This window comes from Nerophis ophidion, linkage group LG27, assembly GCF_033978795.1.
Source record: "Nerophis ophidion isolate RoL-2023_Sa linkage group LG27, RoL_Noph_v1.0, whole genome shotgun sequence".
NCBI classification, from domain to species: domain Eukaryota; kingdom Metazoa; phylum Chordata; class Actinopteri; order Syngnathiformes; family Syngnathidae; genus Nerophis; species Nerophis ophidion.
Window position 1 is genome coordinate 26,668,943 of NC_084637.1, and position 17,751 is coordinate 26,686,693.

Sequence of the window (17,751 nt, forward strand, 5' to 3'; positions counted from 1 at the left end):
CTCTGCCTCCTAAGGTTGCAGCGAGACTGTTGGTCTTTTGAGAGCAGAAACAATCAGCACCTACAGAAACAGTGCCCTTGTCTGTCTCGAGTGTGAGACCTTGGATATCATCTTTCAACGGATCAATATGAAGAAGAACACATAAGACACAGATCATACAGAAGGGACACAGATAATATTTTTTGTTGGGTGAAAAATGGGTAGTGAGGTAGAGGTGAAGATGGTTACAAATCTCAATCAAAACCGGTCAGTTTTATTGTTTTCATGTTGAATATTTATTTTAACACTGCAATGGAAAGTTGATATCCACATGCAAAACAAACTCTGCTCTTTGATGCCAAATCTTAGGAGCTTAAAAACATCTGAGCTATGATTGTATGAACAGATGCAGCACAGCATCATTATGAGCCTTCAATGATATAGGGTAAAACAGTTGTACATCATACTGGTCTGATTGCTTAAAAAGAACAATTTAGTGACTTGGATTTTTGCTGATACACAAAGGGTACACAATAAAATTAACAGGGTCAAATATGTTTTCATTGATCTCAATCTTTTCAATAAGACACTGCCAAAACCTACTGACTTCTTATTGATCCGAATAGACTGCAGCAAGTAGTTTCTTTTTCTAGCATAATGATTAGTTCAACAGTTGTCTTTGAATCAAAAAAATGGGAAACTTTAAGGAACCCCGTAAAACATTTAGCGCAGTTTCTAAAGAACTGCAGCTTCCAAGACCATTAAACAAAGTTTATTGCAATCTGACACAACTTTGCCAAAGTCTGATACAAGGAAATAGGTCCGTACAGTAGTATTTAGTCAGCCACCGATTGTGCAAGTTCTCCCACTTAAAATTGTGACAGAGGTCTGTAATTTTCATCATAGGTACACTTCAACTGTGAGAGACAGAATGTGAAAAAAAAAAAAATCTAGGAATTCACATTGTATGAATTTTAAAGAATTTATTTGTAAATCAGGGTGGAAAATAAGTATAAGGTCAACCATTCAAAGCTGTCACTGATGGAAGGAGGTTTTGGCTCAAAATTTCATGATACATGGCCCCATTCATTCTTTCCTTAACACGGATCATTTTGAACAAAAACACCAAAGGAAAAGATCATTCAATAATGGATGTCTCAATCTTGCGGCCATAGGGCTAGACAGTATATACCTATATGTGTGTGTATATATATACATTAGGTCAGGAAAAACACAAGGAAACCCGCAAAACAGGCTCGTAGGGATGAAATAGCCTCTGTGTTTTTTCCTGACCTAATGTATATTCCGCTCTATTGAGCACTGTATAACGGGTAAACCCCAGAAACCTCAACAATATGTGTAGATATATATATATATATATATATATATATATATATATATATATATATATATATACATATATATATATATATATATATATACATACATACAGTGGGGAAAAAAAGTATTTAGTCAGCCACCGATTGTGCAAGTTCTCCCACTTAAAATGATGACAGAGGTCTGTAATTTTCATCATAGGTACACTTCAACTGTGAGAGACAGAATGTGGAAAAAAAATCCAGGAATTCACATTGTAGGAATTTTTAAGAATTTATTAGTAAATTATGGTGGAAAATAAGTATTTGGTCAACCATTCAAAGCTGTCACTGATAGAAGGAGGTTTTGGCTCAAAATCTCATGATACATGGCCCCATTCATTCTTTCCTTAACACGGATCAATCGTCCTGTCCCCTTAGCAGAAAAACAGCCCCAAAGCAGGATGTTTCCACCCCCATGCTTCACAGTAGGTTTGGTGTTCTTGGGATGCAACTCAGTATTCTTCTTTCTCCAAACACGAGGAGTTGAGTTTATACCAAAATGGATACATGGATGATACAGCAGAGGATTGGGAGAATGTCATGTGGTCAGATGAAACCAAAAATAGAACTTTTTGGTATAAACTCAACAGGTCGTGTTTGGAAGAAGAAGAATACTGAGTTGCATCCCAAGAACACCACACCTACTGTGAGGCATGGAGGTGGAAACATCATGCTTTGGGGCTGTTTTTCTGCTAAGGGGACAGGACGATTGATCCGTGTTAAGGAAAGAATGAATGGGGCCATGTATCGTGAGATTTTGAGCCAAAACCTCCTTCCATCAGGGAGAGCTTTGAATGGTTGACCAAATACTTATTTTCCACCACAATTTACAAATAAATTTCTTTAAAATTCCTAAAATGTGAAATCCGAGATTGTTTTTCACATTCTGTCTCTCACAGTTGAAAAGTACCTATGATGAAAATTACAGACCTCTGTCATCATTTGAAGTGAGAGAACTTGCACAGTCAGTGGCTGACTAAGTACATTTTTGCACCACTGTATGTTCAGTTGGGGTGTCTTGGAATATTGGACAATTTGACGATTCAATTCGGATGAGGTTATTGAAAAATGTAATACCTAAACCAACTTTTTAAAAAAGTGTGTATTGTTCTCGTCAATGAAATATTGTAATCGTTTTATACTAGAATAGAATATAATAGAATATAAAGTACTTTATTGATTCCTTGGGGAAATTTAGCTATGTCTTAGGCCTGTGAATTTTTGGGCACTACATAATTCGATTAGATTCTTGGGGGTAACGATTTGATTCAGAACTGATTCCCGTTTCAAAACAAATCTCGATTCAAAAATAATACTTTTTTAATAACATTTGGTGCCAGTTCTATGCATAGCTACATTCCTCCATAACATAGATAAACAGCTGTGATACACTTCTATATTACTTTAAAGACAATTGGTTTAGTTTAATAAAATTCTACCCAAACGTTTAATAAAGTCAAATATCAATAAGACAACACGAAGGGTTCCGAACTTCTATTTTCTAAAGCAAATCTGTACAGCAACTATGGGCATCTACATCAACAATATGATATTCCTAAGTGTCTGGATGGGACAGATTAAAAAATAAATAAATAAAACAAACATTTTGGGATTTTTTTCAATCGATTCAGTATTGTTACAGGTAAGAATTACAATTCATTCGAAAATTATTATTATTATTATTTTTTTATACCACTACCATGTCTATGTATGTGTGAAATTACTAACACCTTGTGACCAATCCGTGTATAGAACTACATATAACATTAATTGTATTCCTCAAATTAAAAAAAGACAAACTTATAGATTCGACTGACCGTCGACTATGGGCAAAATCTAAAGAATCAAATTTTAAACTACATTTGAAAAAATGTTGTCGAAGGTGGCCCAAATGTTCAGGAACAGTCAAGAAATCACCAAGGCTCAAATCTCGGGAAGCACAAGTGTCACTGTCCACAGTGAAGCAAGTGTTTTCGACACTGACTGAAGGGGTACTGACAGAGAAAGGAGAAACAAAAACCTGTTTTTAAATCTACAACTTGAAGCTCGACTAAAGTGTGATGGTCAGACCGGATAAAGATTGGGGTATTTAGCCACAATAACAAGTACAGTATTCCACGAGAACCTGGATCAGAGGAAATTCACAACAAATTCAAACTTATACATCCAGTTATTAACTATTTACATCAGGGGTGTCAAACTCAAATACAGAGTGGGCCAAAATTTAAAAACTGAACAAAGCCGCGGGCCAAAAATTAACAAATTAACCTTTTAATAGGACCTAAACAAGTTTTGCAATGAATATTGAACAATCAAAGCTTATGTTACTTCATAGTGACATGCAAAATCGAGTTTCAAATAATAATAATAATAATTAAAAAATATCAATGGCATATCAAATAAAATTTTAATAAAAATGTAATGCCTCTTTTCTATTTGCAGCCCCTCTGAGGTAAGTATTAAAATAAACTTTTTCCAAAGGCTAATAATACATTTGAAAATAAAATAACAATAATGAATGAATCAAACATTCAAGTAGCCAGAGAAAGTGCAAGAATAAAAACGTTAATTATTGCTCGGTTTGCTAAACTGATTTGCTTTAACACCGAATATAAAACAAGCAACGCTTATATAACTTAACAGTGCAAAATTAACTTTCAAAAAACAAACGAAAGAATATCAATGGCATATTAAATAAAATGAAAATGAAAAAATGGTGGTAGCGGGGGGGTTGGGGGGGTGGTATAGTGTAGCGTCCTGGAAGAGTTAGTAATGCAAGGGGTTCTGGTTATTTGTACTGTTGTGTTTATGTTGCGAATGTTCTCCCGAAATGTGTTTGTCATTCTTGTTTGGTGTGGGTTCACAGTGTGGCGCATATTTGTAACAGTGATAAAGTTGTTTACACGGCCACCTTCAGTATGGGTGTTGACAAAGTATGCCTGTGCGTAAAAGCCGCATATATTATGTGACTAGGCTGGCACGCTGTTTGTAGGGAGGAAAAGAGGACATGACGACAGGTTGTAGAGTACGATAAAGGCAGGGTCCTCAATATTATTGTCCGGGTGGAAATCGGGACAAATCCGGGAGTTTTTCGAGAGGGGCACTGAAATTCGGGCGTCTTCTCGGAAAATCGGGAGGGTCGGCAAGTAAGAGTATTAGCGGTGAATGCGGTGTTACAGAGGCACCACTGCTGTATAACACCGGCGGGCCAGCTCTAATGTTAATTTGATATTGCCTTAGGGGCCAAATTAAATTACACGGCGGGCCAAATTTGGCCCGCAGGCCAGAGTTTGACACCCATGATGTACATGGTGTACTGGTAATTATAATTACCAGGGAAAAGATGGTTTAAAAATAACAAAACAAACCTAAAAGGCCCTAAATAATATATGTCATTTATAGCCATGATGTGTACATGAGTAAACCTTCTGGCCACCACTGTATTTTAGTAGTTTGACATTTTACCCAACTTTTTTTTACAACTCAAGATGATTAGGAGGAACAATAAAACAACAGGTAAAAAAAACCAAACACCTGTATGACCTTATACACAGCTACTGTGTCACAAAGTCAGCAGGAAGTAGCTGTGCTAATTGGTGTGATTTAGAACTGTATGCCAGGGTTGGTGTCTGACACACCGGATCAATGGGTTAAATAAATGTACTCAGCTGAGGTGGAACCAACCCACTTCCCTGGCTTCTGCTCATCTGCCCTATTATTAGCAAATAAGAAGTGTATCCAAACTTTACATCATTCTGTATAACTGCCTCCCAGTAGGAGACTGGTGGAGGGGGCATGCCAAAACAGGAAATAAGCTTGGGTTTACTGTAAATGACTCAAGTGTAGTGACACCATCCATCCATCCATCCATCATCTTCCGCTTATCAGAGGTCGGGTCGCGGGGGCAGCAGCCTAAGCAGGGAAGCCCAGACTTCCCTCTCTCCAGCCACTTCGTCTAGCTCTTCCCGGGGGATCCCGAGGCGTTCCCAGGCCAGCCGGGAGACATAGTCTTCCCAACGTGTCCTGGGTCTTCCCCGTGGCTTCCTACCAGCTGGACGTGCCCTAAACAGCTCCCTAGGGAGGCGTTCGGGTGGCATCCTGACCAGATGCCCGAACCACCTCATCTGGCTCCTCTCGATGTGGAGGAGCAGCGGCTTTACTTTGAGTTCCTCCCGGATGGCAGAGCTTCTCACCCTATCTCTAAGGGAGAGCCCCGCCACGCGGCGGAGGAAACTCATTTCGGCCACTTGTACCCGTGATCTTATCCTTTCGGTCATGACCCAGAGCTCATGACCATAGGTGAGGATGGGAACGTAGATCGACCGGTAAATTGAGAGCTTTGCCTTCCGGCTCAGCTCCTTCTTCACCACAACGGATCAATACAACGTCCGCATTACTGTAGACGCCGCACCGATCCGCCTGTTGATCTCACGATCCACTCTTCCCCCACTCGTGAACAAGACTCCTAGGTACTTGAACTCCTCCACTTGGGGCAGCGTCTCCTCCCCAACCCGGAGATGGCACTCCACCCTTTTCCGGGCGAGAACCATGGACTCGGACTTGGAGGTGCTGATTCTCATTCCGGTCGCTTCACACTCGGCTGCGAACCGATCCAGTGAGAGCTGAAGATCCCGGCCAGATGAAGCCATCAGGACTACAACAAATATTGGCATTTACCAATGAGAGACATGTTTGCCTTTGTTAACTGTTAGCCATCGCAACTTTTGTTGGCATGGATTAATGCCCGCACTTGTTGCCTACAGTGGATCGTGCAGGTGGTCAAACCACACCTCGTTATGATCATGGAACAAAAACATATGACTGAAACTACAGAAGTCCGGATCCCGAACTAACACATGTACAAGGATATTCACATGTCTTTATTGTGTATATAATTGAGCAGTGTTTATGTTGTTTATAGTATGCTGTGCAAAGGTAATGTCATAATTTTTGGAAGCTCATCTTGTATTTGACATTGTTTATATGGTTAGGGGCAATATGTGTTCAACTTAGGCCTAAACCCTTTCGGTCTGCAACATTTTTAATTTATGAATGTACAACTGTTTCTTTACGTAAAACCGTTTGTTTATTTTGTTGACCACTGACCAAAGAAATAATAAACTAACTAAACTAACCGATCATTGGATTGTCTTTTTTAACTGATCGGTGATCGGCTGAAAAGCTGCCGAGCCCGGTCAATCCTGACTACAGCTGTGTCCCACATACTGCTGCAATGATTCAATGAGTTCATCGAATAATCCAAATAGAAAAAAGCATTGATTTGTATTTTCTCACCTCAATGATTTGTTTAATGAGTAAAATGAGCGCAAGAGAGCTCGAATAGAGCGCTATTGAGCGTAGGTCTGGGCTGATATTTGATTAGTCAATTAACCAAACGATAAGTGAAAATGTAGTGGGTAACTATTCCAGTGAGGCGTGAGAGGCAGAGCGGTTTGTGTTACTGTATTGCTGGGATGTCACATCCGGCTCACGTTCCGCCCAATGAATATGCGTGGTGGTCATACTAGCTCTGATCTCAATGGGTACTAGGCGGCGTTTAGCCTTTCTCAAAGAAAAATTGCCCAATGCTTCTTTTGTTTTCGGCTGTACAAATTTTTCAAATCGGGGAAAGGGTAAACGTTTCTTCAGAGTTCCTCGAGAGGTAATTAAAAAGGGCGGAAGAATGCAAGATTTTACAAAACGACGAGAAAAGCATGCAGCTCACACTCCAGGCGAAGGGAGCAGAGTCAAAGAATGCATGAGTTTGCAGTGATCCCTCCGTTAAAATGTTCGTTTGGTATACTTTTAATGTTTATTATTTCATATTTAAGTGTTATCTTGATATTATTTGTATTTCTTAAACACATGTGTTAAAGAACACACATAAAACATATGAGTGTTTCAAAAGCCACTAACAAAATAAAAGCAAATGTGAGCAAAACCTGAGAGTTAAAGTTTTTACCGAAGACAGCAATCATAAATGAAGCTTTCAGCACGTACACAATGTTGACATCTATAGTTATATTTTGATAAACAATCAAATTAATTTTTCAGCAGGTACACAATGGTGACATCTATAGTTATATTTTGATAAACAAACAAATTAATCTTTCAGCACATACACAATGTTGACATCTATAGTTCTATTTTGATAAACAATCATAACTTAATCTTTCTGTACATACACAATATTGACATCAATAGTTCTATTTTAATTAAACTAATCATAAATTCATCTTTCAGCACGTACACAATGTTGACATCCAGTTATATTTTGATAAACAACCATAAATTAATCTTTTAGTGCATACACAATGTTGACATCTATAGTTATAATTTAATTTAAAAAAATCATAGTTATTTTTCAGCACGTACACAATGTTGACATCTATAGTTATATTTTGATAAACAATCGTAAATTAATATTTCAGTACATACACAATGTTGACATCTATTGTTATTTTTTAATAAATAATCATAAATTAATATTTCAGCACGTACACAATGTTGACATCTATTGTTCTACTTTATTAAAAAATCCTAATTTAATCTTTCAGCACGTACACAATGTTGACATTTATAGTTATATCTAAATAAAAAAATCATAAATTAATCTTTCAGCACATACAATGTTGATATCTATAGTTATATTTTGATAAACAATCATAAACTAATCTTTCAGCACGTACACAATGTTGACATCTATTGCTATATTTTGATAAACAATCAAATTAATCTTTCAGCACGCACACAATGTTGACATCTATAGTTATATTTTGACGAACAATCATAAATTAATCTTTCAGCACGCACACAATGTTGACATCTATAGTTATATTTTGACGAACAATCATAAATTAATCTTTCAGCACGCACACGATGTTGACATCTATAGTTATATTTTGATAAACAAACATAAATGAAGCTTTCAGCACATACACAATGTTGACATCTATAATTATGTTTTGAGAAAAAAAATCATAAATGAAGCTTTCAGCACGTACACAATGTTGAAATATATAGTTATATTTTGATAAAAAATCATAACTTTATCTTTCTGTACATAAACAATATTGACATCTATAGTTATATTTTAATTAAACTAATCATAAATTCATCTTTCAGCACGTACACAATGTTGTCATCTAGTTATATTTTGATAAACAACCATAAATTAATATTTCAGTGCATATACAATGTTGACATCTATAGTTATATTTTAATTTAAAAAAAATCATAGTGTTTTTTCAGCACGTACTCAATGTTGACATCTATAGTTATATTTTGACAAACAATCATAAATTAATCTTTCAGCACGCACACAATGTTGACATCTATAGTTATATTTTGATAAACAATCAAATTAATCTTTCAGCACATACACAATGTTGACATCTATAATTAAATTTTGAGAAAAAAAATCATAAATGAAGCTTTCAGCACGTACACAATGTTGACATCTATAGTTATATTTTGATAAACAAACATAAATGAAGCTTTCAGCACGTACACAATGTTGATACCTAGTTATATTTTGATACACAACCATAAATTAATCTTTCAGCACATACACAATGTTGACATCTATAATTAAATTTTGAGAAAAAAAATCATAAATGAAGCTTTCAGCACGTACACAATGTTGACATCTATAGTTATATTTTGATAAACAAACATAAATAAGCTTTTAGCACGTAAACAATGTTGATACCTAGTTATATTTTGATAAACAACCATAAATTAATCTTTCAGCACGTACACAATGTTGACATCTATAGTTATATTTTGATAAACAAACATAAATGAAGCTTTCAGCACGTACACAATGTTGATACCTAGTTATATTTTGATAAACAACCATAAATTAATCTTTCAGTGCATACACAATGTTGCCATCTATACTTATATTTTAATAAAAAACAAAAACAAAGTAACCTTTCAGCATGTAAACAATGTTGACATCCATAGTTTTATTTTGATAAACAACCATGAATAAATCTTTCAGTACATACACAATGTTGACATCTATAGTTATATTCTAATTTAAATAATCATAGTTATCTTTCAGCACTTACACAATGTTGACATCTATAGTTATATTTTGATAAACAATCATAAATTAATATTTCAGCACATACACAATGTTGACATCTATAGTTAATTTTAATAAAAAATCATAAATTAATCTTTCAACACGTACACAATGTTGACATCTATAGTTATATTTTAATAAAAAAAATCCTAAATTAATCTTTCAGCACGTACACAATGTTGACATCTATAGTTATTTCTAAATAAAAAAAATCATAAATTAATCTTTCAGCACATACAATGTTGACATCTATAGTTATATTTTGATAAACAATCATAAATTAATCATTCATCAGATACACAATATTGACATCTATAGTTATATTTTGATAAACAATCAAATTAATCTTTCAGCACGCACACAATGTTGACATCTATAGTTATATCTTGATAAGTAATCAAATTGTTTCAGCACATACACGATGGTGACATCTATAGTTATTTTTTGATAAAGAACGATAAATTAATCTTTCAGTACATACACAATGTTGACATCTATAGTTATATTTTGATAAACAATCATAAATTAAGCTTTCAGCACATACACAATGTTGACATCTATAGTTATATTTTAATTAAAAAAATCATAAATTCATCTTTCAGCAAGTGCACAATGTTGACATCTATAGTTATATTTTGATAAATAATCAAATAATGTTTCAGCACATACACAATGTTGACATCTACAGTTATATTTTGATAAAGACGAGGAAAAACCCGCTACTCGTAAGCGGCGCATGCAACAGCAACAAACAGACGGCCCACCATATATAATTTTGTACTAACTTATAAGGCAGAACAAGAAGGCAGAGCAGCTTACCGACTTTGCCGATAAATTTAAATTGATAAATACTTTTTCTTCCAAAAAAAATTACTTCTCGTCAAGTGACTTTTGGCAACTTTGACATGGAAAGACATATCCTTCCCCCATCTAAAAACACTAATTGTTTCTGACTTTGGAAAATATAACCCCAACAAAAACAGACGGCAGAGAAAAATTCTTATTTTTTTTGCCTTTTTTATATTTTCTTACTCACTTTTTTGTAAATGTGTCATGGCCAACAATACTAGTACTTAAGCTTGCTCGCAATTACCTTGCAAGCTTGTATCTCCAGTAAATGAGCAGTATTATCGGTCGGTGAGTATCGAAATGCGGTTATCAAACATGGTTTATGATCATTTTAATTTGAAACAGTGACATACTAACTGTTGGGTAATTGTTACATCACTAGAACGTATGGATGTGTGCGTTTGCTATTTCTATAATATATATTACGTGAAACTGACCTATCTGTAGGAGTTTTAGATCATGGGATTTACAAAAATACTAGCCAATGACAAATTAATAAAATCAGCATGATAAAAATGTTATTGTGTTTAATTTAATTACTTGTTAAAAAAAACAAAACAATGTCTTAGTACTAGATCAGGAGTCATAATCGGATCGGATCTGGGGCCAAAAATGCTGATGAGAACATCCCTAACGACAGTTACATGTTATCTAATCATAACATGTGCTGGCCTGCGGCCAAGGCAATCATTTTAATACATTATTGTTTTTTTTCAAAACACAATTTTGTCATCATTTGTTATTCCGTTCCAATTTTTTTAACAGATAATCAATTTTTATTAGGTATTTTCAGAGGTGAAGTTCATTAATCTTACGATGATTACATATTAAAATTCCTGAGACCTCAGAAATAAAAAAATAAAAAAATCATTGTCCCCTCAACTGAGCTGAATTTATCTTCTAAAAGCTGGCAGAAAAATCAATGAAGGTGATATTAAAAACTGCCAAAAAGCGTCAAGAAGGGCTTATTTAAATGTTGTTCTAGAACAGGGGTCTCAAACTCAATTTACCTGGGGGCCACTGGAGGCAGAGTCTGGGTGAGGCTGGGCCGCAAGAAAATATTTCTTTAAAAAAATGTTGCATACTCCTCAGCATGTCTAATTGTATAATGACGTTTCAAATTGTATCCCAACTTTCTCTGTGCAAAAAAGACACGTCGGGTTGCCGATGTGCTCAACAAAGAAATATTGCATCTCCCACTTTTCCTGGAATTGTCTTTGCTCATCACTAACCTTTCTCTTCACTGCAGGCTTTGAAAAAGACATGTTTGGGGTTGTGGAATATATTTGTATTTAGTGGACGCACGGGGAATAATGTTATCTCCGCAATGTGTGTCGTTCCGCTTTTCCTCCCTACAGCAACACGGCGGTCGGCGGATAATAGCCGGGAAAGTAAAGTTAAAAGTTAAAGTGCCAATGATTGTCACACACACTCTTGGTGTGGCGAAATTATTCTCTGCATTTGAGCCATCACCCTTGATCACCGCCTTGGATGTGAGGGGAGCAGTGGGCAGCAGCGGTGCCGCGCCCGGGAATCATTTTTGGTGATTTAACCCCCAATTCCAACCCTTGATGCTGAGTGCCAAGCAGGGAGGTAATGGGTCCCGGGATAGCGAGCGCAAAAAAAGTGACTGGCGTCATATAGAAATATATGTAGTGTTCATCGTGTGAGGCAATGCAAATTAAACAATAAAAAAACAAATAACAGTTTGAACTAGTCCAGGTTATCGGGGACCGTTATTACTGACGTACAGTTGTCGCGGTGTGACTGCAGCCAGGCACGTAAGAAAACCCTCGTCTCCATGGCAACGTTTCTGCCGCTTACACTCATTTGCCGCTTTTCCAGTAATGCAGAGGTAGGCAACCCAGAAGCTTGAAAGAGCCATTTTGGACCCAAATAACACAACGCTGTCAAGCACCATTCATATAAAACTCGCAGGCCGAACTAACATTAAACTTTCATATTAAGGTGGGGGCCGCAAATGCCAAGTCTGTATTGCGCAGAGATTCGGGAGTTTAGCTGCTTGTATGCCATTCACTGTAGAAGTAAGACAATCAAGCCATGTTATATCACACAATTCAAAGCGTGACATACCTGCCACGTTGACTTTTTCCGGATTGGCGGAGCTGGCTGTGGAGGGGCTGAAGCCGCTGGTCAGATTACTCCCTGTGCCGTTGTACATGTTTTCCACCTTGGACTCCAGCTTGCCCAGCCTCAGCATGATGTTATCCAGCAGCACTGCGAGCGTCTTCTTCAGGTCTGGAAAAAAACATGAATCTTATTGGTCGGGCAAACAAACAGGTGGTGTATTTATTTATTTTTATTTCTTTGCTCAAACAATGAATACATTTGGTTGAGAGCAGATCTGGAAAAGGGATAATGGACTATTCATGCAACTACTACTATTCAGTTGCACGGTTCAACTGTGATCAATAGAGCAAAAGGGGTCCATGCTGAACAAAAGGAAGTTTGAATGTTTAATTAATTACCAGCTTACTTATCAATGCTACGGACACGAGCATGGGAATTACTCCTCTGCCCGCACTGTAGGGAGTCTTTCTAAGCTACATTTGAAACACTTTGAACAGGAACACTTCAGTTCACTCCAGCAGGCAGGCTGGCTCAGGCTCATTTAAATGTACACCCAGACTCTCTTGTGTTTGAGAATGACCTTGCAGTTTAATTTGCTTTTCCCCCCTTCATGCTTTCAGGACTCTAGGACACTTCTAATTGCTGATCGAGGAAAAAGATACAATTCAAAACAGACAATGCAGAGAGAAGAGGTAGTCCGAAGCATCTTAGCAATTTGTTTTCCTTACATCACAAGTGTATGTAAGTGTATTTTATCCGCAAAAAAAAATTTTTTTCCGTTTGTTTAGATGACTTAACTGCAGGTTGTCCATCACACACAAGTGGCACATTTTCCCTTGCCGTGTTGCATTTGACATGCCAGTTCTGATCACATCAAAGATTGGCAAAGGCGCCATGAGCACTGGCATGCGGACCAGACTGATACGAGTCAAAAGAATCGCCAGGGACCTGGTCGAACTCAGACAAGTGCTGTGCAGGACTCAGCCTATAACACAGTGAGAAGGTCCAAGAAAGAACTACATAAAAAATGCCAGGTTTTACAGCAGCAGCTTCGCCATGTTGTTGGGCAGAGTACGATTGGGGGAAAAGCCACAACTTTTCCTTTGTTCACATGCTGATTGGCGAGCTGGAGTTCGGCCCAGAAGACTTGTCTTCTTCATTGGTCATCTGCTGTGTTTTTGACAAGAAATTCGCAAATTCGTAATAACATTGGGATGAATGAGTTTGACACAATGTTAAACAGCCAGTATCAGAAGAGTAATAGTTCACAAAATCAAGATTACAATCTTATCAAGATTGTGTGACAGTTTTACATGCTTACTGTATGGTATTTAGGGCAGAGCGATATATCGATATACTCAATGTATCGCGGGTTTGTCTGAAAAGGACTATATCGTAATATTCGAGTATACGTTCTCACGCAGTTGCTTTTAGCTGCTGGCATTACACTAAAGCAGGGGTGTCAAACTGAAATACAGAGTGGGTCAAAATGTTAAACGGTTGAACAAATGAACCTTTTAATAGGGACCCAAACAAGTTTTGCATTAAATATTGAACAAGCAAGGCATATATAACTTTAGTGACATGCAAAATCCTGTTTCAAATAATAATAATTAAAAAAATATCAATGGCATATCAAATAAAATTTAAATAAACATTTTATGCCTTTTTATGTATTTGCAATCTTCTGAGGTAAATATCAATTTGTTTCCACAGGCTAATAGTACATTTGAAAATAAAATAACAATAATGAATGAACCAAACATTCAAGCCTTGAAGTAGCAAGAGAAAATGAATGAATAAAACCTTAATTATTGGTCAGTTTGCTGGAAGTTTCCCGGAAGAGTTAGTGCTGCAAGGGGGTCTGGGTATTTGTTCTGTTGTGTTACGGTGCGGATGTTCACCCGAAATGTGATTGTCATTCTTATTTGGTGTGGGTTCACAGTGTGGCGCATATTTGTAGCAGTGCTAAAGTTGTTTATACGGCCACCCTCAGTGTGACCTGTATGGCTGTTGACCAAGTATGTCTTGCATTCACTTGTGCGTGTGTGTGTGTGTGTGTGTGTGTGTGTGTGTAAAAGCCAGAAATATTATGTGACACGTTGTTAGTATGGAGGAAAATCGGACGTGACGACAGGTTTTAGAGAACGCTAAAGGCAGTGCCTTAAATGCACGCACCCAATATAGTTGTCCAGGTGGAAATCGGTAAAAATTCGGGAGAATGGTTGCCCGGGGAGATTTACGGGAGGGGCACTGAACTTCGGGAGTCTACCGGGAAAATTAGGAGGGTTGGCAAGTATGAGTATTAGCTGTGAATGTGGTGTTACAGCGGCACCGACGCTGTATAACACCCGCGGGCCAGCTATAATGCTAAATTGATATTGCCTCAAGGGCCAAATTAAATTACACGGCGGGTCAGATTTGGCCCGCGGGCCAGAGTTTGACACCCATGCACTAAAGGCTCTTCCCACTCTTTCTTGTCTCTCCTCACAGACAGCAAGCGCACCTTCTTAAATACGTCACATAGGTATACGCCCTCGCCTAGCAGAGAGGTAGCAGCATGGGTAACGTTTGCTGTGATGCTATCAGAGCCGTGCGAGCGGTAATACGACAGAAAGAAGATGCGAATCTGGTAACAAATGCAGGAGAATAATTCCCAAGAAAAACAGCAGGTGGTCCATCGTCTGGCGGTGGTTTGGCTTCAAGGAGGAATATGTCGAACAGACAACCTTAATTTGTCAAGTGTGGGGCAAAAGCGTTGCTACAAAAAGTAGCATAACTGCTAATATGTAGCATCATTTGAAATGTCCCCTGCTAGAGAATGAAGAGTGCTTACTCCACATGTCAACATCTCCATTCGGTGCCACACGCCCACACCATCAAAATGCCAAGGCGAAAATTTCCAGATCAACACAGTCTGACAAAAAATAGTCAACAACAAAAGGGGATAATGTCCGCAGTAACCTACCACATAGCAAACACTATTTGATTTCCTATCATTCAGCTCATTTTTATTTGCCAGTTATTGAAATATCTTGTGTGACATCATGCACAATAGTGCACTTTAGTTGTTTTAAACTATTGTAGTGGCGTTCTGTACAAAAAGTACACTTTAACTTAGTGACATCATGCACAAAAGCGCACTAATAGCTTGTTTTAAAAGGTCTCTGACAATCTTGCACTGTCTGTTTTGGAATGACATGAATGTTTGTGCCACTGCTTAATAACAACAGAGACCCCCAGACTGTTGAATAACTTAAGGTGTACATCAAGCAAGAATGGAGAAGAATTCCACCTGAAAAGCTTCCAAAATTGGTCTCCTCAGTTCCCAAACGTTTACTGAGTGTTGTTAAAAGGAAAGGCCATGTAACACAGTGGTAAAAATGCCCCTGTGCAAACTTTTTTGCAATGTGTTGCTGCCATTAAATTTGAAGTTAATGATTATTTGCACAAAAAAAAAAAATAGGTTTATCAGTTTGAAGTTTAAATATCTTGTCTTTGCACTCTATTCAATTGAATATAAGTTGAAAAGGATTTGCAAATCGTTGTATTCTGTTTTTATTTATAAATTACACAAGACAACTTCACTGGTTTTGGGTTTTGTATTTATTCAAGCCTCTAAATAGACCCCCTTTTAAGACCAGTTGACCTGCCGCTTCTCTTTTCTGCTCTGCCCCACTCTCTTGCGTGGCGAGGTTATCAGGTAGCCACGGATCAGTTTCCACGGAGAAGGCGCTAGTTCTTCCAAGTCGAGACCCGGGGATAGACCACTCCTCCGGGCATCAGTTAATGAGGTCTCTGCGCTGCTGACAAGAGGATCCCCCCTCTGGCCTCCTGTTGGACTGGACTCTCACACTATTAACCGTACTCACCCGGCCTCCATTGCACTGTCGGCAAGAGGGGCACGTCTGTGGTCCCTCCAAAGCAGGGGTGCCAAACTCAAATACTGAGTGGGCCAAAATTTAAAACTGAACAAAGCCGGAGGCCAAGCTTGAACAAATTAACCTTTTAATAGGGACCCAAACAAGTTTTGCATTGAATATTGAACACGCAAGGCTTCAATAACTTTATAGTGACATGCAAAATTGAGTTTCAAATAATAATAATAATAATAATTAAAAATATCAATGGCATATGAAATACAATTTAAATAAAAATTGGATGCCTCTTTTTAATTTGCAGCCTTCTGAGGTAAATAGTAAAATAAACTTTTTTCCAAAGGCTAAAAACACATTTTTTAAATAAAATAACAATAATAAATGAATTAAATATTCAAGCCTTGAAGTAGCAAGAGAAAGTGCATGAATAAAATGTTAATTATTGCTCAGTTTGCTAGAATAATTTGCTTTAACACTGAACATGGAACAAGCAAAATACTGCAAAATCAACATTCAAAAAAACAAACGAAAAAACATTGGTGGTATATTAAATAAAATAAAATAAAACATTGAATGTGTCTTTTCTATTTGCAGCCTTCTGAGGTAAATATCAACATTACCTTTTTCCACAGGTTAATATACAGCACCCCCCGCGACCCCAAAAGGGAATAAGCGGTAGGAAATGGATGGATGGATGGATAAAATAACAATGAGGTGGGCGGGGTTTGGTGGTAGCGGGGGGGGGGGGGGGGGGGGGGGGGGGGGGGGGGGCTGGTGTATTGTAGCATCCCGGAAGAGTTAGTGCTGCAAGGCTTTCTGGGTATTTGTTCTGTTGTGTTTATTTTGTGTTACGGTGCAGATGTTCTCCCGAAACGTGGTTGTATTTCTTGTTTGGTGTGGGTTGACACTGTGGCGCATATTTGTAACAGTGTTAAAGTTGTTTATACGGCCACCCTCAGTGTGACCTGTATGACTGTAGATCAAGTATGCCTTGCATTAACGCATGTGTGTGTAAAAGCCGCTTATATTATGTGACTGGGCCGGCGCGTGTTAGTACGGAGGAAAAGCGGATGTAACGACAGGTTGTAGAGAACGCTAAAGGCAATGCCTTTAAGGTACGCCCCCAATATTATTGAACGGGTGGAAATCAGGAGAATGGTTGCCCCGGGAGATTTTCGGGAGGTGCACTGAATTTCAGGAGTCTCCCGGTAAAGTCAGGAGGGTTGGCAAGTATGAGTATTAGCGGTGAATGCGGTGTTACAGCGACACCTCCGCTGTATAATATCGGCGGGCCAGCTCTAATGTTAATTTGATATTGCCTCAAGGGCCAAATGAAATTACACGGCGAGCCAAATTTTGACACCCATGCTTTAAAGGATTCTCATTGTCCAATCGGGTTGAGTTTTTTCCTGCCCAGATGTGGGATCAGTTCAGTTTGCGAAGACCCTTGAGGCACTTGTGATTAAGGTCTATATAAATAAAC

The 17,751-nt window shown here is 37.7% G+C and overlaps 1 protein-coding gene across 1 annotated transcript in view; it reads right to left on the reverse strand.

Annotated features, from left to right (window-relative positions):
- mgat5 (alpha-1,6-mannosylglycoprotein 6-beta-N-acetylglucosaminyltransferase) overlaps window positions 1–17,751 on the reverse strand; it is a 235,233-nt gene that overhangs the window by 170,264 nt on the left and 47,218 nt on the right. The window contains exon 3 of the mRNA XM_061889592.1: window positions 12,394–12,558. Within this exon, the coding sequence (XP_061745576.1) occupies window positions 12,394–12,558 (165 nt within the window). The remainder of the gene's footprint in view (window positions 1–12,393; window positions 12,559–17,751) is intronic.